General features: G+C 41.5%; 1 protein-coding gene across 1 annotated transcript; it reads right to left on the reverse strand.

Moving 5' to 3' along the window:
- Positions 1-75: 75 nt before the first annotated feature.
- Positions 76-26,353, reverse strand: itga10 (integrin, alpha 10). Its single transcript, XM_054621905.1, has 30 exons — positions 26,299-26,353; positions 20,167-20,278; positions 19,942-20,051; positions 19,767-19,855; positions 17,682-17,796; positions 17,458-17,585; positions 16,709-16,857; positions 11,619-11,769; positions 9,308-9,473; positions 8,389-8,462; positions 8,166-8,310; positions 5,123-5,271; positions 4,827-4,970; positions 4,482-4,688; positions 4,257-4,387; positions 3,299-3,465; positions 2,998-3,140; positions 2,790-2,900; positions 2,622-2,707; positions 2,364-2,505; positions 2,153-2,245; positions 1,957-2,033; positions 1,742-1,831; positions 1,564-1,648; positions 1,079-1,189; positions 897-1,004; positions 689-802; positions 497-592; positions 296-409; positions 76-202 (listed from the first exon to the last, which is right to left on the reverse strand). Exons 1-30 carry the CDS (start codon positions 26,351-26,353, stop codon positions 149-151), a joined length of 3,516 nt encoding a protein of 1,171 aa, XP_054477880.1. The 3' UTR covers positions 76-148.
- Between the last annotated feature and the right edge of the window lie 494 nt (positions 26,354-26,847).

Consider the following 26,847-nt stretch of genomic DNA (forward strand, 5'->3'; position numbering starts at 1 on the left):
GACCCTCACTCTCTCTTTTTGGTCCTGGAGGTCCCTGTTGCATCTGTGTAACGAGTCCAAACTGTCTCTGTGCCTAGTAAGAGGTGGACTCAGCTCATGTGGTAGTCGTCATGGCAAATTACTGTTGTCATGGCAGCAAAAATTGGGCTCAGTCCTCATGGTTCTCATCCTCTTCTCTCTGTTTGCGTGCGAAGAATCCCATCTGACGAGAAATACGATAGATTGATATTCTGTCAAGACAAGACACTCTATTTTCCTAAAGAGATATTTTAAGGTAAATGTAACATGAGAATACCTTCCATAGTACGAAAATGATGAGGGCGAGTAACAGCAAACCGCCAATTATGCTACCAATCAGAATCCACAGCGAGATGGGAATAGCTCGGCCCTTTAGCACCTCCAGTACAGTCTACAGAAAAATAGACGAAGGGAGTGATTGGAGAAAGTAAATTCTATTCCCATTCTGCCTCTTAAAATCCTGCCACAGTCGTCTTACCTCCCTCCAGACTGTTCCTGTGCCCAGAGTGATGAGGTTAGTCTCCTGAGCTGCCAGGCGATAGGCAGCTATTATCCTCACTGACTTATATTTGGCCTGAAGAATAGAGACAGAGGTGATGACCAGTGTTTGTGTCATAGGAAAGAAAAATTTCGGGCTGAAATCAGCATCTGCGAGCGGTGTGTAACTCACCTTTCTGAAAAAATCATCATGAACTCTGCGACTGACGCGAATGGCGGCGGTTTCCCCTTTTAGAAGCTGCTGGACTTCACACACAACCTCAGTGCACCATGATCTGCTGCAGTTCTAAACACATAGATATAAACATGCATGTTAACTTGTATACTGATGCTGCACAGTGTTCAGTGTTCAGCAGCTGCTGTGCTACCAGAGGCCTCACCAGTATGTCATTCTGCATCATGTCTTCAGGATGAAGCGAACGCACATCTCTCTGTCTGGCCTTCAGCTGGGCCAGATCACTCAGCACAGTGCAGTTCACCCACGTGGCCTACGGGGCAAATTAAATCTGTCAGATATGATCTAAAGGAGAAATACCAACACTCACAAAGCAGCACTACTCACATTGTGTGAGACATCGGTGACGGTCATGAAGACTCTGTCTCCTGCAGCCACAGAGGGCAGATGCAGCCTCAGCTCCAGATTACTCACCGAGTAACAGCCGAGGTTCTGCAGCTGAAAGCACAAACAAAAAAATGCTCTAATTTTGCTTCGTTTTGTTATCATGCCTCCCTGACAGTCCCTCCATCTGTCCGTCCCATTTTTGTGAATGCAATATATCAAGATTGACTTGAGGGAATTTCTACAAAATTGGCACAAACGTCCACTGTGACTCAAGGGTGAACTGATAAGATTCTGGCGGTCAAAGGTCAAGGTCACTGAATGCACAAATCACATTTTTGTCCGCAACTCAAGAATTGATATACTACTTATGACAATAACACACAAATATCTAATAGGATATAATGAAAAAGTGTTGACATTTTGGACAGACATGGACTTAAACTGCAACAAGCTCATAAAAAAGAGCATGTGAGTCATAGCTTTACATTGAAGTTGGTGTAGAATTCTGGTCCAATTGCCTCCGACACTGTCCGAGTGGGGTGGACCTCATATCGGTTCAAATTAGACTCGCTGCATAGAAAAAAACACATTGATACAAAAATATTTAAAGTAGCTAAAATATCTGATTGTTGAAATTTACGAACAATATGCCGCGCAACATACCTGCTAACAAACAAATCTGGTTCATACTGAACATAACTCTGCAGCTGAACACTGTTGTCCCCCAAAGTATCTTCTCTCTCGACACTGTCACTGTGAAAGAACCAGAGGGTTACAAAAGGTGCTTACAGAAGAAAACCACATGTTTATTGAAGTTTTCAGTATGTGTAAACTGTGTGTGTATGGAGTATGTTTAACTTGCTGCTTTATTCAGCTACCTGGCAGCGTGAAGCTTCATCTGCACACGACTGTGCAGAGATGTGCAGCTGAACTCAAACTCCAACATGAAGTTAACCTTCAAACAAACAAAAAGAAGAAAGCCTGCTGAAGTGACACATTTGACCGGGAGGAAGTGAAGTATGAGTGGGCTGAGTCAAGAGACTGAGGGGAGCTATTTCCTCGGTACGGACATACTTTTGACTGGGAGCGAAATACTGGATAGCTGACATTACACGAGTGGCTGTTGGTACTAAGTGCTGTACACTCGATCTTGAAGTGGGCATCCTCCTACATCAAAAGAAAAGGTGAGAAGCAGGAATTGTGCGTTAGTTTGTCTGTGGTATGAATGTTTATGGTGAGGTAAATGTGGTTCTGCATGTGTTTTCAGTCTTTGTGTGTGGTTTACCCGAATGCTGAGGCTGGAGAAGTGCAGGTTGCGTGAATAGTGCAGCGTCAGGCTGGTGTTGTAGGCGTTTTCCAGTCTGTTCTGAAGCTGCACCTCCACCGCCATACGCCTACGAGGGCTGCGAATCACATAAGGCTTCTGTCTGTGGAGGAAAAACACAAGGGAAACTCACTGAAACTCAACAACTGTGTAGATATCTAATCATGGCAATCTGATGTGGAAAGAAATGAGAATAAGAGGAATATCTCAAATCTGCACCTTGTCCCGGAGATGTCCATATGAGCATGTAGCACCAAGTCTGTTGTGCACACATCGTCCTCACCACAGTCTTTAAAGAACTGGATCTGGAGAGGACAGCATGTTTGATTTAGAACAGAGGGGAGGAAATGTAATGCAATAAGGAAGCTTGAAATCATAACCACTCACAGATTTCTTGACAGATGTTGGCCAGCCTTCATCCAACACTGGACCGCTCTCTGTATTATTGATCTTAAACTGCAGTGAGAAGCTGATTGGACGGATGTAATCTGCTGTGTCCTGCAACAAAGACCGAAACAAATGTTAGTGATGAAATAAAGTCACCACATCATTTTAAATTTCACACTTGATGGTTGATGTGTGTCACAACTCTCACATAGACATGGAAGGGCAGTTTGTAGCAGAGAGTTTGTCCAATGTGAACTCGGACGGCCAGCTGGGTCTGCCGGTGGGAGCTCTCGTCAAACAGCGCTCTCGCAGACAACTTCCTGTCATCCAACATGGCCGACACCCACAGATCTGAGGAGAGAGCGGGTAATTAGGACCAGTCAATGATTAGGACAGATGGTGAATGTTCGGAAAAGTCCCATTCTCATGATTATGTGTGTCTGGCCAATTCACAGCACTAACAGTCCTCATTATAAGGATTAGTGAGGGTAGAATATGATGTGTTATACCGAAGCTGTTGCTGTGTGGTCCAGGGGAACGGGAGACGGTTGTGAAGCAGGCAGTGGCATTGAGACAGGCCGACTCTCTGCCTCCCCTCTGGCAGGTCTTCTGAATGACATTGATGGAGTGAGGCTGGAAGGACAGACTCACATTGATCTGGACGATGCTTCGAGAGCTGGGCACAGGAGGAACAGTGAATGATAAAACAGGATTTTAGTTTTCAGCCATGTGACGCCACAAAATGAAGATAATTCTATTTTACATAGGACATTCGTTTATAATTTTTCAATGTGGAAACTAGCTGTCTACAGAGTGCTGCAGGAATGAGTCCTGAAACCAGGAAATTAGCATAATTAAAATACCAGTTGCCTTGTCTCAAAGCCAATGGGTTTTTTGAATGGGTTTTTGGTTAACACAAGCTTAAGAGTTTTAATGTTATAACAATTTGTTCCAAGATATAAAATACATCTGAATATATCCCTCTCCTGAATATTGAAGTTTTAAGTGTCTAAAAAAAGGCTGTTGCTAACAAGTGGTTGAATTAAACTACAAAACGTCATAATGCCAATTAGTCCGCCTTTACATCCTCCTTGTCTGCAGCTGCGGTGTAGTTTGTTTGTAGCCTCACATGAGCTTTTTACTTTTGACTATTGCATTCATTCTTTAAAAATGATAAAAGTAGTGTTCAATTATGAAGATTATCTTGTTGAAAATAAACAAAACATAAATTTATGTTTGCAATGGAGCTCATTTTTTGCTATAATCCAAAATCCCATTGGCTTTTTGTTAAGGGAACCAGTGTGATGCTACCTTCCAGGTTGGCCTACAAAAATAAATCATCCCTGCAGCACTCAATACAGGATGCATTAAATGTGTTGTCTACCTTCATTATCTCCCAGTGCTTGCATCTATAAATGAAAAAAATGTTCTGGCAATGCCCTTCCCTCCCTTCTGTCTTTTACTCACCTGAGCAGTACAGCGTTGCCCTGTGCTCCCACTGCCAAGTCTATTAGCTCATCTCCATCCAAATCCAACCGAGCACTCAGACTGCGGCCAAAATACTTCAGGGAGGGGGAAAGCGATGACCCTGAAATTCGCTAAGAGGAGGGGAGAGGCAGAAAGAAAAACATCAGTTTGATTGAATCCTGAAATACACCAGCGAAAATGTAATTGTAGGCAAAGAACAAGTACCTGCTTGTAATTGTGTAACACGTAAATACCATCTCCGTGGTAGATATAAATGGCCCCCCTGTGCTCATCCTCCAGCGGGGCTCCAACCAGCAGGTCAGTGAAGCCATCGTGGTTGAGGTCCGGAGTGGCTGCCAGTGCGTAACCAAACCTGGCATCCTGGGACTTGTCCTCAGACTTCAGAGTACCGTTAGATACAAACACCTCCTCCTGGGAGAAAAGAAACAGGTAACAGGATACATTAGTCGTTTGAGAAATTGCTATGGAAACCTAACAAGAGTTTGATAAATGTTGTGTGATGATAATAATCCATCAGGAGAAGAAAGATCAGTGCCACTGCTGTCTTACCCCACTGAGGGTGTAGATGTAAACTCTACCCGTCTCCTTGTTTCCTGATCCGAGGTACATTGGAGCTGCAACCAGAAGGACATCAGTGATGCCATCCTGGTCAATATCCAACCCACACACCTCACTGCCATAGTAAGATCCAATCTACAGACAGAAACATGCTCTATCAGTTCACTGCCACTAGGTGGAGTCCTCGCTTCAATCTCTAACAAATGAGAGTCTGGCTGTTATGTTATGCACAAACAAATAAAAGAGGCATAAGGATTGAGGAGAGATTCATGACTTCAAAGCTTTACCTGTTCACCATTGAGAGCCTGCACAATGTTGACATCACCCTCATCGCTGAGCTCAAACAGGATGACTTTGCCTTTGTGTTTGAATCGGGGAGCACCAGCCACATACAGCCTCTTCCAGTCACCAACTATCACAGATGACACTGTGTAACCTGGAAACACATATAAATAAATAAATAAATGAACATCATGAAGCACAAGAGTCACACTGGTCTTGTTCACCATTTTGACCATGAAAAGCAACTTGTATAGAAATGTTTTTGAGCCAAATAATGTGTCACACATTATTGACTGCATATTTTTGTCAATGTTTGCATCATAGATCATGTTTATGCTGTTAAAAGTATGGGCTGACTTCAGCCTACTCTGAGGGCGGTTTGTTATTCTCTGCTGGTGAAAAGACCTCTGACTTATGTGATTTGAGCAGGATTTCATTCATGAGCAGGCCCGCCCATAGGGGGGGGAGGGCTTTCTGGGGCCCAGGCTTTTGGGGGGGGATGATGGATCTATGAGGCCAGCAATATTAATAATAACTTTATTTATATAGCACCTTTAAAAACAGAGTTTACAAAGTGCTTCGACAGACAAGGCTGCAAAAGCAAAATGATCATGTTCATATTCAAGCAACGATGAGCAGATCATATTTTGAACCAAAATACTCACCATTACTTATTAAAAAACAAAAATATTCCTTTTTTTGTAGAATTAGTAGAATGTAATCTGTTTCCAGTGTTGGACAGTAGCTGCATTACAAGTGTCAGTTTTACCAGTTTAACTCGATTTCTCATTGTTTTACTGTTTTAAACAACTTTTCTCTGCAAGCTAAATCACAAACATTCCTGAAGCTCAAACACAGCGGATCTCTCTGCTGCGGTATGAAATAATACAGCTAGTGACACCACCATCATACGTGGACATTTACGTGAAGCTGACAGAAGCCTCTCCATATGAGGGTGGCAATAAGTATGGCCTACCAATCCTTGGGCTGATGCTAATGATGCCTCTGCTGCAGGGAATACAGACACGCAACCTTGTGTTTACTTGGTGGAAAGGTGACAGAGGGAGTCATCATGGCTGTAGGCCTACACATATGGCCATAAACATACACTGTTTAACTATATTAACATGCTATAGACAGTGGAGTTCACTGAACAGTAATGCAAGGCAGGTGGATGTTGCTTTGGTAGAAAGGTGTATCATTGCCCATGGACATTAGGCCTCTAATTATGTTATTAATGATGTTATCAAACAATTATACAATTCATTTTATGCATATACATATTTATAATATAATATACGTTTTTATATTAATGGCATTGAATTGGAATATTTGGTCAAATGTGAAAGCTTTGAGGTTTAAGGTTGAACTACTTTTGCCATGTTGCTTAAGCTTAGCTACATTTCTCTGTGAGGTAGCTTCAGTGTGGTGAGGCTTCATTTAATATAAAATATCTGGTAGCTTAGCTGGTTACACTTTACAAATAGCTCAACACCTCCTGTTTCATAATGAAAACCCCTCTCTTGAATATGGAGTCATTTTTTTGTACGTCGGCTCCCGTAAAAAACGGAAGGTCCCCGCCACTTTTTGGGTCTGTTCAGTGACTTTGTTTGCCTGATAAAAGTGAGAGTGAAATACTAGTTACTACTTATGTTAAACGCCAACGGTGTTAATAAACTGCTGCTCGGAAAAGCTAACAGCGTCACGCGTGGACACAGGTTCCTATGCGCGTGCGCAACATGAAACTCACACTTTATAGCAGCAACCCGTGGGACCAGTGTAGACAGTATAAGTGATAACTCTCCTCAAACCGCACATTCATTTTAAAACAAGACAATGATACTCTTATCTCAAAGTTTAGTAACAACTGCTGACTTATACAATGGATGACATGGACTACTGATCAAATATTAAATAAAAAATGTGGATTAGGTGGCCATTTTGGCAATATGAATGCACATCTCCTAGTAAACAAAATCAAGTATCAAGCCGAGCAATAGTATAAATATAATTTATATTTGAGAATATATTAAATCAATCTGGGGCCTGTTTGAATGGGCCTGATGCAGCTGATAAAATGAATAATTGCATTGCTATTAAAAGCCAAGAGCCAGTTGTGTAATATTGTGTGGACTGGATTTATTATGTGACAGCAAAAACAAAGCTCAGTGTTATATTTGATTATTTTCGAAGATTTATATTTTCCATGCATTTGTTTTTTATTTTTATATAGGCACTTATCTTAAGATTCTGTAGAAAATATTGATTGTTTATTCCTTATTCTATCTTGTATAGGTCTACTAGTTCTTATACCCACGACCCGTCCCCGGATAAGCAGAAAGAAAATGGATGGATGGAGTGAATTGTATGTAGTCCCCATTACTGAGTAAGTCCCTCTCAGTTTATATACATATGTGTTTGGTGGGAGAGAGAGGGCATGTGCATGTGTTCATATGAGTAAAGCAGATTTGGAAGGTTTTGTAAAGGATCAGAGGAAGTGTGGAGCTTATTACATTGAAAGAGGTTTCCTTTTAGTAGTCAGCTAAAAATGAATTATAACTTTGCTAAAGTGAGTAGCTGACTCCAAAAGGCCCCAGGTTCACTGTTTGGCAATTATTTTGTACGTGATATTAAATTGAATATGTTTTTTGGACTGTTTTTGAGACATAAAACTCAGTTTGAGGTTGTCACCTTGGGATTTAGGAAATTGTAAAAGGGTCATTTCTCAATGTTCTGATAGAGACGAAACGATGAATCGATTAATTCATTGTGTATATAATCGTTGCAGTCCTAATACAATTAAAACCAAATTAACTTGAAGATAGGGGGTGATATGCAGCCCGATTGACGGTTGATTCGGCCCTGCAACCAGCTCAAAGTTTCTGATGTCTGGGCTTTTGACTGACACATGAATGCAACGCACTAAAATAATCAGTCCAAGCAACACCTTACATTAACACAGTAATCTGTGATAGGAATGCATTGACATGGAAAAAGCACGAGTATGGTCCTTTTGCTATCATGTTCAGTGATGTGATATGCGTGTACCTAAATAAGCAGCATGATTTTTGAGCTCCAGTGGAAACTCGCTCTCAAAGGCCTCTCTGGGCGGCATGATGCGTCCGTTGGTCCCTTCCTTCAACACTCCACCATCCCAGTCGTAGGCGCCCACCATCCCAAACAGTATGCCATCCTAAAGAACGGAGCAGTGCGTTGATGAGACACACAAGTGAAACACATGCACTTAGACATTAACAGCTACTAGACTTACATCCAGTGTGTGTGTGGAGAAGCCGATCTGAGACATCTCCATGTGGAACGAGCTCTCGTTGTAGCCCAGTGTGCCTAGAAGGGTTGAGAAAGCAAGTCAGTATTCTCAGTTCTCACGTTTCTTTACACATCGCCTTAGTTCCTTCCTTCCTCTCCCTCTCAGGATCGGATCTAGATGGCCTCACTGGCACACCCTCTCACCCTGAGGGACCACAGGTGGCAGACATGCCTCACCCTTTCCTCTCCTCCTGTCCCTTCCGACTTTGATTTTGCCTAAACATTTAAGGGTGGCGTCGCTTTTCATCAGCCTTCCTCTCATGTTCCCGCGACTATTGTGAAAGCTGTAAACTCCCTCCACCATCTTCTTCTTGCTTTCTCTGCAGGTGTGTATTTTCTCACATGAACCTAATCCTCAGACATTTTCATTCACCCTCTCAAATATTCTTTCTCCACTTCTGTCAACATCTTCTGTCATCATCATGCTTGTGTCCTTTTTACATTGGTTGAAGATTGGAGATGTCAATCTAATTTAATAATCCAAGTATGTTGATTAATCTGTCAGTGTTACTGTTCAAATTTGGAATTACTTTGTCAGCAGGGAGTTTAATAAAAAACTTAAATATTGTACATACATGCATATTAAACCATCAGATGGTCGTATAAAGTGTCTGTATTTATATATATGTGTGTGTGTGATTTACAATTAAAAAATAGTTGGTTTAATTGCTGTCGTGCAACGTAAATAAAATAAGTGTGACCGACAGCTCGTACAGTACATGCCATCATGTGACACAACTGTAAAACTTGGACAAAATGGATTATTTTAAAATGAACTTAACAGCTGGTTCTTTTCCTTATCTATATTTAAAACCTTTGCCTCTTGCATTCGTCCAAAGCCTTCCTTCCCGTATGTCACAAACCTTCCAGAGTGAAGATGCGATCTCCCAGGGCGTCCACGATGTCATTGAGTGCGGCTTCATCGGTCACATTGAAAAAGTATTTTTCTTCGGGGTCGCTGGCGATCGACTTGATCTCTTTAATGAACGTCTCTGGGTCTTGCTGCCGGCGGATGTAATGACCCAGAACCTAGAGGCCAGCGTGAGAGAACGAGAGAGAATAAAGATGATGGATTAAGCTGAAAGCAGAGAACAGGGGTGGAAGCAACAAAAACACAGCACATGTACAGACTCTTTGGCATCAGAACAATCACTTCTCCATGTTTCTGAAGGGACAGTGAAGAGAGAAAGATATCGTGGAAGTCTGAGGGAAGAGAAGATATTTACTCTGAAGTAGCACACAACACCCCGGAGCTGCAGGATTTAACTGTAAATAAAATCAAAACACACTTTATTGCCTGTGTAATCTACGGATAATTAAGCAATGCCTTCAGGCAACAAGTTGACTGGAAAACACAAGAACGGAGGAAATGGTAGCCACCAGAGATTTGTAAATGAGGAGCGCAGGCCTAGCTGTGAGGTGAAGAGATGACTGATGCAGAAGACATACCTTAGCCTGAAGTACAAATGAGAAGAATTCCATAACAGAAACCAAACCCAAGAATCTCCCCCTGTGACTTCAGCTGCCAAGCAAACTAAGGAAATCCTCTGTTTTCAAAGGGTAGGGGATGGAGAGGGGTGTAGTGTGTATAGAGCCTACGTATAAATATGTATATTAAGATCGTATGAATTCCACTCAGGCTGCCAAATGCTGCTGGCTTTTACATGAACAGAGAAAGAGAAGAATTAAGACAGAAAAGAAGAATTTGTGTTAAAATTCAAAACACATTTCCAGATTTAAGGGACTTCGGAACATAATGGAATTTGAACGTAAAAATACAAGTGTGTGTATATAGATACATGGCCCTGAATAAACTCCCCCACAAACATACACTTTCAACACCTGATCTGCACTTATGTATAAAATTCAGTCTGCAGTGACAATGCTTTTGTTTTGAAAGCTCTGCCCTACCCTGTGAGCCACTTTCACTCCATGCGCGCGCACACACACACACACACACACACACACACACACACACACACACACACACACACACACACACACACACACACACACACACACACACACACACACACACACACACACACACAGACAGAGCAACATCAGAACATAGCTGCTGTTACAAGTAGCTTTTACTTGTCATCGCTTTGACTTTTTGGACAAACACTCGACCACAACCCACCTCGTCGTCTCTTGTTATCTTCATCCAGTTTTATTTGTTTCTTTTTGCATTGAGTGCTGCATATACAATTTTCTGCTCTACCCATACTGTGACTCCATATCTTTGACTGTCTGTTTCAAATTAAACGTTTGCTGACCTAGCATTATGTTGTGCACATGTCAGATAGAGTTGTTGTTTCTGTGGATTTACAGAGAAACATGTCAGATAGAGTTGTTGTTTCTGTGGATTTACAGAGAAACGGTTTGTGTGGAATAGGGATGGCATTGTGGTTCTGTCTGCCTGTCTACCACCTTGGTCCAGAGTGAAATATCTCAACGACTAATGGATTTATTGCCTTTAGATTTCGTATAAGTATTTATGTTGTCCAGAAGATGAATCCGAAAGACTAGTGACCCCCCTTTTTTTCCCTCTAGCGCTACCATGATGTTGACTTTTTTGTTTTTTAGTGAAATGTCTTTACTGGTGGATGGATTTTCATGGAATTTGACACACACATCCAGGCCTTTCTCATGGTTGAATTGTAATCACTCTGGTTATTCTTTCATTTTTCCTTTTAGCTCTATCATCAGTCTGGAGGTTCCTCAGCTTTACTGTGGGGAAGGGAGGCGTCTACAACCAACCAGAGTCTGTCTGTCCCTCTGACACCAAAACCATACCACCACTCTGTGTGATGAGGGGGTCGGGTGGGGCTGAAAGGGAAGAGTTTTTGCCCCCTACTTGGCTATTTTAGGAGCCCCAAGGGCCCAACAGAGCCATGTTATTTTTGGGGGAGTGGTGGCGGTATTGTGTGGTTGCTTGAGGATGTATATGGTCGCCGTACCACTTTCACACAATGTGTGAGGAATGTCAGGGATGCTCTATACAGCCAAATGTAGGTTAGTTGTTTGTGTGCTTCCCACAATAGTTTCCCTGATTGTAGAAGGTTCCAAAATCTACATTTTGAGCATCACAATCGAAGAAAATTAAGATTAATTTAGATTTTGCAGGTCACTGATGCAGAATGACCGATTGGGTTAATGAGATGTACTCACAGCAATGGCGTATCTGGTGATGTTTCTGTCAATGCACTCGTCCAGAGCATCTTGTAGCTCCTCCCCGTCATGTGACTCTCCGTCCGTCACTACGATCATCACCTTGGTGGCGCCCTCCCTCGCTCCACGCTCTGCACTGAACGCCTCGGTGCTACAAAGAAGGAAAGGGACCGACTGAGATAAAGATTTTCATCAAGCTGAAATGATGTTGAATCAGGACACAGAATGTGAGAAGAAAATAATATTAATATAGAAGGTGTGAAAGAGCCTGAGGGACAGGGAGGATGCCAGAGAGAATCAGTTTCTTGGTTTCATAAAATCTCAAATAAACATCGCCTAAAAGAAAATATACAATCTCAAGTGCTTCTATTAGAAGATGAATATCCAGTAAAACATTAAAACAACAATTTAAGTTGCTTCCCATCAAGTCAGATATATAAATGGTCCAAATAACAAGTGTACCACAACTATATTAGTCATATTTGGCACACAAACATTTGCTGCCAGTTGACTTGAATTGGTCACGGCATGCAGTGTGCATGTGTCATTGCACACAGCGACTGCATCTGTGTGTTCCCATCCGGTTGTGCCATGATACAGAGAGGAAAACCTAAATGACAAACACACGAACAACCCAAGCCGCACCCTGTTTGTCTCCAGAAACCTGTTCTCAGTGGGACCTGATTCAAGCGTTGAATAGGTTTGGTAAGCCTCAGACCAACACACACACACACACACACACACACACACACACACATTGAGCTGAGGAGAGTAGTCACTGTGAGTGAACTCAGTCATTTTCAGGCCTAACTCCAGCCCTTGTCTAAATATAACATGTGGTCAGCCGCAAGAAACTCAGAGTTAAAAACAACCGTTTCCCCTATGCAGTCTGCAAATTACATAGGGTGCAGAGAAGGAGAGCAGAAAACAGAAGAGAGGAGTGGAAGAAAAATAACTGAGAGGAACAAAAAGATGACTAAAAAACTGGATAAGATGAGAAACAAACAGGCAAACAGTTAAAATTGGTCTGGAAAGATAAAAAATAGCCAGAGAAAAGGGAGAGGAACAGAAATAAAAAAAGAACGGTAACTTGAAGGAAGAGAAAAGAGTTGGAAATACAAATAAAAAGAATGATAAAATATAATATTACAACTGAGAACTATAAATCCTGCTCTGATGTGGCATAAGATTGTGTGATGTATTCAGTTAAATAAAAAAGGTTGGAGGGAGAGAGAGAAGACAAAGAGAGAAGAGGGAATTATACAAGAGAGAAGTTAAGTGGTAGAAGAGAAAGAGAGAAATAATGTGACAAGACAGACATAAACAGGTAAGGAGGGAAGGAAGAATTTAAAAGGAAAAGAGGGACGCATAAATAGATTTGGATTAAAGAAGCATGGCGATGAGACGGCGGGAAGGAGAGATAAAAGGGTAGAAAGTGAGTGGCGCTAATTGGGACGCCTGGTCGTATTTACAAGCCATTTTATGGAGTCACAGCAGTGTGGTAATGACACGGCGCAGCGGTCTGTGTGGGTACTTTTGTGTGTGTGTGTGTGAGGATGAGTGCGAGCGTCTCAGACGGGTGGAGCAATATAAAAATCTGTGGCTAATCCAATTGTAGAGGGCTGTTTAATGTTCATGCATTAGTCTGTCATCTGCTCTGCATTCAAACTATGACTGTCATTTTCATGTCAACCTCACACTGTAAGCAGACTCAAAGCAACTTATATTTTTTCCCTACACAGTTATATGTTTTGGCAGCTCAATTTTAGCAAGGTTTCTTTTTTAAAACTGCGTTTTCACCATTCTCTTTTAAAGCTGAGACCATGTCCTTTCAAATGATTAGTTGGAAAATACACAATTTTGCTTTCTTGCCATTATTTAGATAAGAAGATCAATACCACTAACATGTCTGTATAATTAAATATAAAGCTACAACCAGCAGTCATTAGCTTAGCTGAAGACAAGGTAAACAGCTAGCCTGGCTCTTTCTCATGGTAACAATCTGCCTACTAGCACCTTTAAAGCCCACTAGTTAACACGTTACATCCTGTTAGTTTAATGTGAACAAAACAAGAAGTGTAAAAACAGTGTTAAAGTGTTGCAGGCAGGAATGGAGGTAGCCAATTACAATTAATCTTGTTACTGTAACAATGTTTTTGTTTGTGTACTTGTACCTTTTTGAGTATCTTTAAGTATTGTAGTTTCTCTACATTTCAAGTTCGATCTTTTACAGAGTAAAACAAAAATCACACATGAAAATGTCCTTATAAACTGTAAGAATAGAACAGAAGAAAGCAGATAAATTAGCAGTTGCAGCAGAGAAGAAGCTGCAGCGGCGCATAGTTAAGAAAAATGTTGAGACATATAGTTAAGACCATCGGCAGGTAGTCTTAAATAATGACCACCTGGCGAGCAAGGCGACACACCAGACGATGTTTGTGACCTGAACTGTACGGCACGCTGGATCTGGCTAACATTCAAAATGCTAACATGCTAATTGACGGCTGTGACTTCAGTGTTTACCTGAGGAAAATTTTACTTGTGTGTTTGAGGGCCATCTCAGTTTCACTTTTATTGTGTTTGGAGATCCATTCTTTTGCAAACCATTCTTGAGTTTGTTTAACCTTTTATTGATTCTCCACCCTTCACCACTACACTGTTTATCAAGTTACATAGAAGATTTGGTGAGTTTATTTCTACTGACTTGACTGAGCTACCAATTAAACCAATCCCATCCAGTATGTGCCAGCCAGCCAAGACTCAAGTCAATTCCTCAAAGTCTCGAGGCTTAAATCTACAGGTCTGCATGTACTAATTGTCCACACAAAAATAAAATCCTCCCGGGAGATATATGCCAGCTAAGAGCTCGGGTTAAGGGTTACGTTTATAATAAGGACAAGGTTAGGGGTAAAGCTTAAAGGTCAAAGATTCACTGAAGAGGGATAAAGTTGATATTGGTGGGGTCCAAGGAATGAATGTCGTCGATGTGAGCCCTGGTAAGAACAGAAATACAATATGTGCATGTGAATTTGAGTGTATGGTGTGAGCCCTTAATATGTATGTTGGTGTTCACCGGTGTGTGGGTGTACTGTAAGTATGTGAGTGTGTATTTATACAGCTGTAGGAGCACTACTTGTCTGACCAGGCTGGGTCAGGCTGTGCCACACCTGCAGCCGTGCTGAGCCAGCAGCCCACGAGTCCAGCTCAGCTAATCCCAATGTTTTTCTACCTCGTCACTTTCCTGCATAGTGCCAGCTCTGCTATCTGTCCATCTGCGTGTGTGTGTGTGTGTGTGTGTGAGAGCAGGAGTATGAACTGTATGTCTGTGTAAGTCAAAACATAAGTAGTTATATCACCTCCTCTGGCTATCAAAATAACTTTATATTATTTAAAAAACTGTAACCCTGGCTGGATTTCCTTGCTATGACAGACACGCACTTGAGAAAATCTTCCCTTAGGGGTTCAAAAATGTTCTATTTTTGGTCATTAACACTGATGAATCTACTGTTTGAACGTGTGTTTTCACCGTCTGAGATTTTGGGAAAGGTAGTGAGATCAAAAGTGTGTAGAAGTGTCTGGATTTCCCTTAGACGGTGTGTTAATGGCACATTTTACTGGCTCTATTTTCCAGTCACTGCTTTTCAACTACCTTTTAATTGTTTATCCTCAACTTCTCCAACTTTTACTTTTTTAAATGTACCAGAAAACAGGAAGTCTCCAATTACCTGTGTGTGTGTGTGTGTGTGTGTGTGTGTGTGTGTGTGTGTGTGTGTGTGTGTGTGTGTGTGTGTGTGTGTGTGTGTGTGTGTGTGTGTGTGTGTGTGTGTGTGTGTGTGTGTGTGTGTGTGTGTGTGTGTCCGTGGCCACACATCGGGTCTGGGCATGGTGCTCCGTGTGGGTATGACTTTAATAAAGCAGGAATTTTATTTTGAAAAAGACTTATTTTAAGACTAAGAGGTTTTCACTGACCCTCAACGTATAGAGCTGTCTTGGGTTACCGGCTGAAATACCCCTCCCATACTTCCACAAAGAACAGTCATGAAGGTGTTGAGAAACTGTGCAACAATACAAGTTTAAACGAGAGTATCTTATAATGGTCTGCACATTTTGTCAGGACTTCATCATTTATATATCTCTGCTCGGTAACTCATCAAAAATGAGTTGTTGATTTATGTGTGGAATTGTCACTATGAGAGACTCATTTCTTAGTACGTCACTTGATACCTGGTTGAGATCAAAATATTGATTGGAGCAGCTTTATTTAACCTAGGATACAATGTTTAATCCTTGACTCTGTTCGATTTCACATACTAACATCACATAGTAAAATTGAGTATGTAGTGCATTCACACTGCATAGTGTGCCGATTTTGTGTCAGTGAGAAAGGCCCCGATCTTTACTACATTAGCAGGAGTTTACTGCACATACTCAACTGCCCCACAATGCATTGCATCTTGGTGCCTTGAGACCGGGCCGTCAATCATGTGAGATTCGAAGCCAGGCTTGAATCAGTTAATATGTCCCTTTTATTAAGTTTTTATATATTTTTATGCAAGAAAATAACCATTTAGATATCCAATTTGTGGACATTTCATCCAAAATAGCCTCTTTGGAAATGTCTTGAAATGTTTTTGAAGATGTGACTGAACTGCTGCCCGGCGGTCACTCATGTGATTGTTTTTGATTGAGAATACCTCAGTGTGAGCGGTCTACTAGTAATGGCAAACTTAATTTTGCATGTAGTTGGCAGTACACTGTACATGATGATTGAGGATGACTATGGAGTATACAGTACAATAGTATGCGGTTTCGAACAAAGCCCTTGTTTGATTTCTTAGTAAGCCGTTAATCAAAATCAGCCTGATGGGATCATATACATATTATTAGAAAGAACAGACCAGAAAGAAACATACCCGATTGTCAGTATAACTACAAATTATACAGTGATATATTTAGAGAAAAAACAAAACAAAGAATGTTATACCCAAATCTAAAGAGCCAGACAGTTTCCAGTGAGCCAGCCAGATCTACAGTGTTTTAGTACAAAGATAACAGCCAATGACAGTGAAGTAACTGATTGACAGGCCTACCAGGCCGTGTGGATGGCGAATGCAGTGCGCGTCTCTCGTCCCTCCTGTCTGCTGATGTTCTTGGCGGCCTCCACCACCTCCTGTGTGGTCTGGTAGTCCTTCAGAGACCACTCGTGGACTGCAACTTCGCCATACTGCAGTATACCAACCTGAATGTGCACACAGACACACACACACAACCATTTCAACAATGCCACATGTTCATGGTTGTGCTGGCACATAGTTGTGGAAAGCAACATCTGAGACTCTTGTTTCTGGGGTGAACTATCTTTTTAAGTACCAATCTTGTTCTTAAAGCAAACAGTGCTCTTGGGGAATTTTTGAATTCATTCAAAAACCAGAGGTATTTCCTCTTCACCTCACTTTGCCTGCTACCCCTTGTCCTCTCTTTCAAAACCCAAACCCCCTCTCTCTCTCTCTCCTCATGTTGTTTAGCTCAGAATAACGTCCCCCAGATACCTCCCCCCTGGCTTCCATTCCTCCTCAACCTCAACCTCAAGCTAGCTCTGCTCACGTCCCTTTACATTACTAAAGCAATTCATTCTGGTCTTATTTGCCAAACTGGTTCCTCTGTCACTCTGTGCATGTTTTCACTCAAAGGACTAGCTTGTCTTGCTCTTCTGGGCAACAGCTAAGGGGTTTCAGAGATTTAAGAGGGAGACTCACTCAAATTCAAACCCACAAGTTTCCATTACTAATGTAAATCATATTTATAGGCAGTACAAATAGACATTGACTTGCACTTTTACCTGCATCTGGTCCAAGCTGATGTGGAACTTGCTGAGGATGTTGCTGAGGAAATTCTGGACCTCGTACCAGGGGTAGATACTGTTGGAGCCGTCCAGCACGATCACAATGTCCATGTATGTGGAGCACCCTGCCACATGTGGGAGTTAAACAATAAAAGAGATTTGGTTGGCTAAAGCAGGCCTGTGTAGCATGTTTCTCTAAATGTGTGGAAATGTGTGGTTACTTTGCGCCGTTGGAGCGATGATCTTTCTTGGTTCTAGGTCATCGCTGACAGAGGCACAGATGCCAGTGCTGAACATAGACGTACCGCACTCCTGAGACCACAGAGGCGCACATGCCTGCCAAACACACACAGACACATAGAAACACATCAGCATCTGTCTTACAGGTGAAGCAATTTCAGGAGCAGCTACAGTCAATTTATGCGGTTTATATTTTCAAGTGTTTGTGTTCTGCTCACAAGACGTGTAGGTGTTTTTTTGGTGGTTATCGAAGGGTTTTAAACACATCGACAAATATGGTCAGGTGACTGAATAAACACACACAAATAAAGGCTAAACGAGGGCAGACTAGGGAACAAAAAGAAAACAAGTCATGAGAGGGAATAAGTCGTGGAAAAACTACAATAGTGTGGTTTGGGGGGCAGAAAAATGAGGGAGAGGCAGAGAGATTGAGACTATTGTTGATGTGTTGGCAGTCACTGTTGTCATGAGTGGTTTAACAGAGCTGGAACACCAAACCAGTAAAGCAAATTAAATTTGATGGTGTGTAGAGGGGGGTGAATGTGGGGTTGGGGGTGGTGCATCGTATAAAAATATTTCTGTCTTCAAAGCATGCCGTTTATTTGGCTTTTATACCAAAAGGGAAGGAATAAGGGGGGAAGTGCGGAAAGATGAGATGAAAGAGAAACTCATGCACACAGCAGAGAGACAAAAGAAAGAGACCGAAAGTGGGGTTAGATGGGGGAGAACGAGAGAAAGAGAAACATCCTGGTTTTACTCGCCCTGTCATTAGGAACGAGTTTCTCCTCAGGCACTCAGACAGGCACAGGGGAAGGGATGGAGAGAGACGAATGAGAGAAAGGAAGGAGGGAGAGGACTGAGGAAAGCGAGAGAGGTGCTATGGCTTTTGGTAGGTCTGTCATTAACAAAGGGCCAGAGACGCATTCCGATCCTGTTATAGACCTGACCACTGGGGTTAAGATAAAACACACACACACACACACACACACACACACACACACACACACACACACACACACACACACACACACACACACACACACACACACACACACACACACACACACACACACACACATACACACACACATTAGGATAAGCTGGATGGCGTTCATGAACTGTACTCGACTCCACACCCAGAGCAACAGTAAAAAGCCTGGCAGGCACCAAAACACACTAGCACACTTGCTTTACATACACACGATAGACACAGTATCTTACATACAAACACACTAACAAAACGCACATTTCTGCTTGCTGGCTCATGCAGATGTGTGTTCCTCTGCTAGCCAGAAGCCTCAAAACTGGAGAAATTGGAGAGCAACAGCGAGATGTTTTTGTCAGTTATTGGTACTTGAGAAGTGAGACTTAGATTCAAATTAGACTTTTAGGTGCTAATTTAAATGTTCCGGACATTAATATAGCATCAAACAACTATTTTCTATAAGTAATGCCACCTGACCAGAGAATAAAATCACTCTCCCTCTGTTAGCATTGTTGGAACTGTCTGCTGCGAGCCGCCGGCTGAGCCGCCTCCATATGAGTCGTTTCCATGCTCTGAATTCCATATAAAGGATTATTTTATGTCACAAAAATAAGGCTTTGCAATTGACAAAACTGAGATTTAACTTAGACTTGAAAACAAAAACAATATTAGTCTCAAAACTGTACCCCCTACAATCTCGAAAAAAATAGAACAGAAATTAGCCAGAGGAAGGCGGGCCTTGCATAGTTGCAAAACTTGCATAATTACAGTAATTACACTGTTATGTGTATTCATTGAAGCATGTTGTCAGTTCAGACAGCCAACTTAGTTTGTGTTTGACTTTGTAAATATGCATATGAATCTCCAAAAATGTATCCAGGAAGATGGGGATCAAGTGAACCGCACATGTTCACATCTAAAGTAAAATGAAAACACACCAACTGATTCAGTGATGATTCATTACAATTCTGTCAAACAATCACAACCTGGTCTCACCACATCCCTCCAGGCCCCCACACACGACCAAATTCCCACCAAGCAAAAATACAAAGTTTTGTTTTTTTGTGTTGAAACCACATACCAGGAAGCCATCAGGTGAGTCTGGAGTCAGCGTCATTCCCAGGTGAGAATTTCTCAGGTTTTTAGAAACGTTCTGGAGAGCAGTCTCACCTGAGATAGATAGACAGACCAGCTTATTGTAGCATCTGGGTAAAATCAGGAAGAGTTGAGTTGTTTCGGATATTTGTTTCTCTCACCCAGATTCACTTTGCTGCAGTTTGAGTTCTTCTCCTCTCCCACGATGCATTTGTACACATCTCCTTTCCTGTTGTTTGGCGGTCCGTCCCAGGGAGCACCGACCAGCATCCTTTAACAGAATGTAATTTATCATCAAAACATTCATTATACATCCTCTCTTTTTAGGAATTATAACAGTTTAATTATGTGTTGCTCTTTCTTTGTTCCCACAAACACAAACGTACGATTTCTCTCCGTCTGCTTCATGTTGTAAAACAGAGAAGCCAAACAGAGCGTCCTCTGGACCGCTGAAGATGCGAGGATGCTTTACATCTATGTTGAAACACTGACACAAGCCTGAAAAAAATAATGGAAAACATAGTTACATAGATGACATAAAGAATATTTTTTAATTGGCATTCCCTTAACCTCTTAAACTCCATGGCGCGTTGGTCAGTCATCACAAACATTAAAACTTTGTTCTGTCCCACAGAACTTAATGTTTAATTCTGGTGAAAATTCCAAAGTTTCCAAAGATTCAAAATAGTTCAGATTTAATTTTGAGAAATGTATATAAAATGATTCATAAGACATCAAGAATATTTCTATTTGATGAGATGGTGCAGTCAGAATATAGATGTGGTATTGCCAGATAGTGTGGAATAAGTTTCCAACCGTAAAGCAACCTAAATAGAAATAAAGGGGAAAACTGGATGTTTGCTTCCCAGAGTTAGATTAAAGGATCAATACCTCTCTCAAATCTGTCCCATAAGTATAAGGCTACAGCCAGCAGCTTGATAGCTTAGCTTAGCATTAAAGCTGGAAACATGGGGAACAGCTTGCCTTGATCTGCCCAAATGTAGAAAAAATCTACCTACCAGCACATCTGAAGCATCACAAATTAACAAGTGATCTATCATTTACATCCATGTCTGTCTAAAATATCATCATTTTATCCTATTAGACGTTTGTGTGAAATTATTATAATTAGCATAGCGGTTCTTGAGTTGTGGCCAAAACATTTTGTGGGCTCACAGTGACCTTGACCTTTGCCCTCCAAATTTTGATCAGTTTGTGTCAAATATGGATAAATTCGCTGGTGATATTCCTGAGATATTTTGTTCAAGAGAACGGACCAGACGAACGGACGGATAGACAGACAACCACAAAACATAATGCTTCCGTCCTGGCTTTCACCTGTATTAAGGCATAAAAACATAGCTTAACATCGACAAATCTTACGGGGGGACTACTTTTTAATAACTGTATAAAAACAATGGAGCTTTATCAATCTTTTCATCTAACTCTTAACAAAAAGTGACGCAAATTCCCCAATAAAGTGAAGTTTTGCTTTACGCCCTTAAGATACGAATTCACGTAAACAATATCGATTAGCCGCTAGAATGAGTGAAAAATATGCAAAACTTGGAACTGGAAACTGTGTGTACACATCTGTACAGTCCAAAGTCAGAATATTATTTTCCCTCTTGACCTTGGGGGAGGGGATTTGAGAGAGGGAGAAGGTTGGCTGAAAAAATGGTTGAATAGAGTGACCAAAGGCAACCCCTGAAGAAAAAGGGAGTTCAGTCTGAGGGGAAAGGGGGAGAGGAGAGAGGAGAGAAGAGGCAAGGCAGGGAAGGGTGTGGGTTAGAAAAACTATGGAATATAGTAAGCCCCCTGTTGTGACACACAAGCCTGCCCTTCATTCAATGAGCGAGAGAAGTGAGGGAGACACAGAGAAGACAGAGAGCAACAGGATGGTAGTCAGTTCACTGAGTTGTGAACATTTAGGTGTAAACTGAAGCATGGAAACGTGTTCCAACTGGCAAAATGAAAGACACACATCTTATTTTTTCACAGTCTTAAAGGGAAAGTTTGAATATGGTTTTCCAAAGCCAGAAAAAATACATAAAGGTAGATAGATAACACTACTTAGATCAAATTATTCCAATGTTAATCAGAGTGAAACCGGTTGAACAGATAAAACAAGGGTTAACTGATGACCTTTTAGAATTCAAAATAAATAGTTTTAGGATAAATGCCTTGTTAGCAACAGTACAGATCTTCACATTAGTCAATTAATTAATTATGACTTGAAGCAACCAGGTTTTACAATTTTTCTGGAAAAAAGTCGTACTATTCCTCAGTTGTCCGTTATCTTGCCTCGCCCTTATTTGTTTCACCTATTTCCCCGTTAGCCCTGCAGTCACCTGACCTCCTGCTCATCATCTGTTCTCACTCCCGCAAATAGTCTATCTCTATAAATGCCCGCCTCGTTTCTTCAATCTTTGCCGGTTTGTCCTCATCTTTTGTTTTGAGTTTTGTTACCTGTTATCCTGTGACGTTGATTGCTGTGTCCTGCTTGTATGAAAATGTATTAAGAAGCCGAGTATACTGTGCAGACCATTAACAAATGTATCCACATTTACTGTGCTTTCAAATACATATACAATTTAGTATGCCTGACAAAGATTAAGTGTGTCCCAATACATAGTATGTCAAATGCAGTATGCCAAAAAATAACAGGATGTCCTTCTACATCTGGTCGCATTTTGCTGTATGAAAGCCAGCAATGCTATTCTGGCTATTCTGACCCACAATCCTCTGCGCAGTGGATATATGAGCAAGAGGATCAAAGTTCAAGGTGCAATGTTATAGAAGTAGTATATCCCAGTTGAATGCACGCTGCATGCAAAAGGACATACTTTGTTATGGAAACTGAAGTAGGTACTTCAAGTGAAAAGAAAAAGTATGTGACTTTGAACGCAGCTTTATTCTCTGTTTCAACAAAAGCGTTAGCTGATGTTGTCAGTGGCTGACAGTAAACTTACTCACCTTGCTATTTCCTTGATAAACAATTCCACCTAAATTAAAGAGAATCATCACGTAGGCTAGTATTTTTAGTTTTAGACACATTAAGTTGTGTGACAGTTGACAGCTGGTATTTGACTTTTCACAATTGTGCAGCTACAAGTTATGTGTAGCCCTCGAAATCAGGGTGTGAGGATGTGTTTGTTTAAGGGAATTTTTAAATACATTTGAGTTGACATGTAATTTAGCGGCATCCGGGACATTTACAGTAACTGTCCTTCTGTGCATAACTCAGTGATTCCACTACAGTAAGTTAGTCCAGATAGGGAACAAGACCAGATCACTGCTGCTGTGATTATACACTAGCTCTCCAACACACTTGTATACGGATACTTACCCACAAATACACACTGACACACACAGACAGTAACCTCGGCCAGGCCAATCAGAGGGGGATTCCACTTGGTTTTGAGAAGGAAACTAGATATGTTCAGTGTTTCTCTTCCATCTCTGCTCCTGACTTTCTCACATACTGTTGTTTCTACTACCTGCGCTTTCATTTGCTCTTCTGTACAGATGTTTTTCCCTGTAATGTCCCTGCATTTTCAGCCAAGTTTCTTCTCTCTCTGGTACCCAGATTTATGAAACTGAAGATCTATTGACTTTTGTCCCAGTGTTGTTCAATTGTGGGTTTGAGTTCAATGTTTCAAGAACCAGTGGATGAATTGGCATGACATTTGGAACACACATTCATGTTCACCTCAAGATGAATTGTGATGACTAGTGATCTGTTAACTTTTCATCTAGCGCCATAATCAGTTTAAAATCCTCAGCTGTACTTGTGTAGCTTTCCATATATCAACATCCAAACTTCCCGTGACTTTGAGATTAAGCCATCTACCTGATTCTACACAGACGATTAATGCACTTCGCTGATGGGAATATGCGTAGGCAAGGACAGAGTTATTCCTTGATACTAAATCTTACATATTCATGGCCAGAATGAATATAAATCTTTCTATCTAGCCTTCGTTATTCTCTCCTTCTCTATCCCACCTCTCCTCTTATACATAGTGTAGTAAAATGTTTCTCTCTCTTCTTGTGGCAACATCAACCACCCTCTCCAATTCCAAATTGCTTTCCACAACAAACCAGGCCTCCGGATAAAAACCCCTGCTACTGATTTTCTCTGTCATCCTCCTATTTCACGCATTCTCTCATAAACCATAAATTGCTCCTTTCTTTTACCCCCTCTCCTAAAACACACACGATACCACAAGGCCCCCTTCTCCCTACACAACCCACAAAACTGTACCATCGTTCCCTGTTTTCCCTGTCCTGTCCTCCCTCCTCTGGTTCAATTTTCATTGGAGTTTATATATGACACTGTACCGCAGCCCGTCTGACCACCCATTGCCATGACAACTGGCAGCAAACATTCATCAAGGCGAACTAGGTCCAGATTCTCTCAACCACACGTACGGCTCTGAGCGCTACTGCTGCTGGATGTGTATGGCTGTGATTGTGCAGTATATGTATATGTGTGCACAGAAAGTGAACTTGACACTACAATGTTTTGATTGATATAGAGACATTCCAGCACTTATAGCAGTATGTAGAGACACTGATGTATGTGGTTTTAATTGGACTAGCATATTTAAGTTTCCCTTTCTCCTTGTCTCTTTCCCTGGTTCTTACATTTAGACCCCTGACTTATAGCACCTCTGTGAAATGTCCTGGAGTAGAGATGTCTGCTCGACTGTCTGTTTCTATCATCTTTATTTAACTGACACATTATGTTTCCCATGCATCCCCCCCTCACCTCTTCTCACCCCCTTACACAGATTTTCTCTCCATTATCTCGTTTGCGTTCTGTTCTCATCTCTGTCACCCTCTCACGGGGAATGGGGGTGGAAGAAGAGGGGGAGTAGTAATGAAAGCCAACAACTGATGGAAGAGTAAAAAAACACAAGAGAATAGCTGGGAGAATAATAGCAAAAATGTAAACGCACACACACACACACACACACACCTGTGTTCGACATCTCAGCAAAGCATAACAGAGTGTAACAGGCAAGGGATGCCTGCTGTTCAAATCAGGAGAGCTCTGCTGAAACCATTAACATTACACACTTACTCACTCACCTACATGCTCCTGTATGACACATGCACAAGCTTGCAAACTCACAAACATGCAGCACCACTTACATTAAGGTCACATAAGCTACAGTACAATTTACATCAACGGTTGCACGGTAAAAACAAGGGGGGGAAACAATTACCATGTACATGCTTGATTTAACCTGATAATGGAGGGCAACGTGTAAAACCTAACCTCAGGCTGCTGGCAGTTGTAAATAGGTTTGTGTATGTGCATTGCTTTGTAAGTATGTGGTCCTCGTTCATTCCTCAGCTTCTGGATGAGAAGCATTTTACACAGCATAAAAAATTGACTGCATGGATAATAACTCTTCAGGCTACATGCCAATGTCTTAAATCTATAAATTGACTTCAGCGACTGTGTGATTCAGAGGAGGTACAAACTTAACATGCCTTGCACAACATAATATCTCAGCCTATTGATCTCATTTCGCTTCACTACATGTTATAATGCTGCAGTTAAACCTCTGCTTATCAGCTGCATAATCACTTTTGTAGACAACAATGGTCTTTTTCTTGTTTTTTTTGCTGGTGAGCGGGAATGACTCAATGAGGTGTGTGAGGCTGCTTTGCCACACCGAAAATGAGTACAGGAGGTGAGCTGATGTTCATGCACCGTGGAGAAAATGCACACGCCACAGACGTCTCATTAGGGGAACTTAAAACATCAGGTCTAAGCGATGGATATGGCTGATATGGCCGGTAGGGTTGAGTTACTCAGCTGTCAGGGTCAGAAGGTGTCAGCTGTAAGAGGAGAGGAACCAGTAACCTTTTGGCAGAGGAAACATGCAAATATTGCTGATGGTTCCAAACATCTTCTGGTAAGTTAAGGCCTCCAATGAGAATGAAATTCTTCCTCAGTACTGACATAACTTACTTAAGGATCCGACTTTGAACAAGAAAACCATTACTTTTTTGGACTCATGCACAACTTCCTTTATCTTTGATCTATTTGGCAAATGGAGTGTGGCCATATGTTTTAATGTGTCTGCTTCTCTACTCTCCCGCACACAATGTTAGGAATGTCTTCATACCCACTCACTTACACTGTCACACAGAATAAAGCCCTATGGGACTCAGGGAGGCACGTGTAACACAATCATTCACACATGTCTGGTAAAGGGCAAGAGTTGTGGAGGTTAAGGACCATATCACCCAGAGAGACAGCACTGGAGGAAAGGAGAGCAACTGGGAAGTGAAGAGGCATTAATCATGGACAAGAGGTTGACTTTAGTTATCCAAAGTTCACAAGTTGACTTTAAGGCCAGTGATTCCACCCTCCTGTTAAGACTGCCATTATACTTGAGTTGTGTCGTATTTTAAAAACAAAATGTGCAAAATACAAATTCAAAATTGACTTCTTAACCAAAATACAACTTTTAAAATGACTATAAAGTGGTTCTTACCTATTAGAAGCAGGATGAACTGTGCGTGGCACAACAGGTTTTTACGCAGCTCCATTTATGAAACCCAATAAAAGAAGAAGTCTCTCCTCAATTTTTTTTTCTCGGTTTAAAAAGTGTTGTCCCCTGGGCTGTTGAAAGTGCAGTGCATCGGCGTAGACCACCAAACACACACACACACACACACACACACACACACATAAACGCACTCCCGCGTCCTCAGCTCTCTCTTTTCCCAAGAGATGCGTAAGATCCAGGCAAACTGTCCTCAAGTGGCATGTCTGCTGCGGTGTGCGCGGGCTGGTTTACAAAAGTGGGTTCGAGTTGTTCAAAATAGAAATATATATATATATAAAAAAAAAAAAAAATGACTCAAGAAGTCCTGGACGGGATTTTGTCGTCTTTGTGTTTCATAAAGTCCCTGTGCAAATATGTTGGCGACACCACAGAAAGTTTGTTGTAGTACACAAAAAGTTATTTAAGATAAAGAGAAAAAAACTAAATTGACACTTCGGTGACCCATGTTATTGGCGTGAATATCCTGCACCTGTC

Source organism: Anoplopoma fimbria, chromosome 20 (genome assembly GCF_027596085.1).
Source record: "Anoplopoma fimbria isolate UVic2021 breed Golden Eagle Sablefish chromosome 20, Afim_UVic_2022, whole genome shotgun sequence".
In the NCBI taxonomy this organism is placed as follows: domain Eukaryota; kingdom Metazoa; phylum Chordata; class Actinopteri; order Perciformes; family Anoplopomatidae; genus Anoplopoma; species Anoplopoma fimbria.

Bases quoted from the DNA above. Each gene is read 5' to 3' on its own strand.
- itga10 (XM_054621905.1), bottom strand. From the start codon at position 26,353: ATGGAGCTGCGTAAAAACCTGTTGTGCCACGCACAGTTCATCCTGCTT. The intron at 2,246-2,363 runs GTAAACCACACA...CTTTTGATGTAG, and splicing joins TCTCCAGCCTCAGCATTCGG to GAGGATGCCCACTTCAAGAT. The intron at 1,649-1,741 runs GTATGTTGCGCG...TTTTCTATGCAG, and splicing joins CCAGATTTGTTTGTTAGCAG to CGAGTCTAATTTGAACCGAT.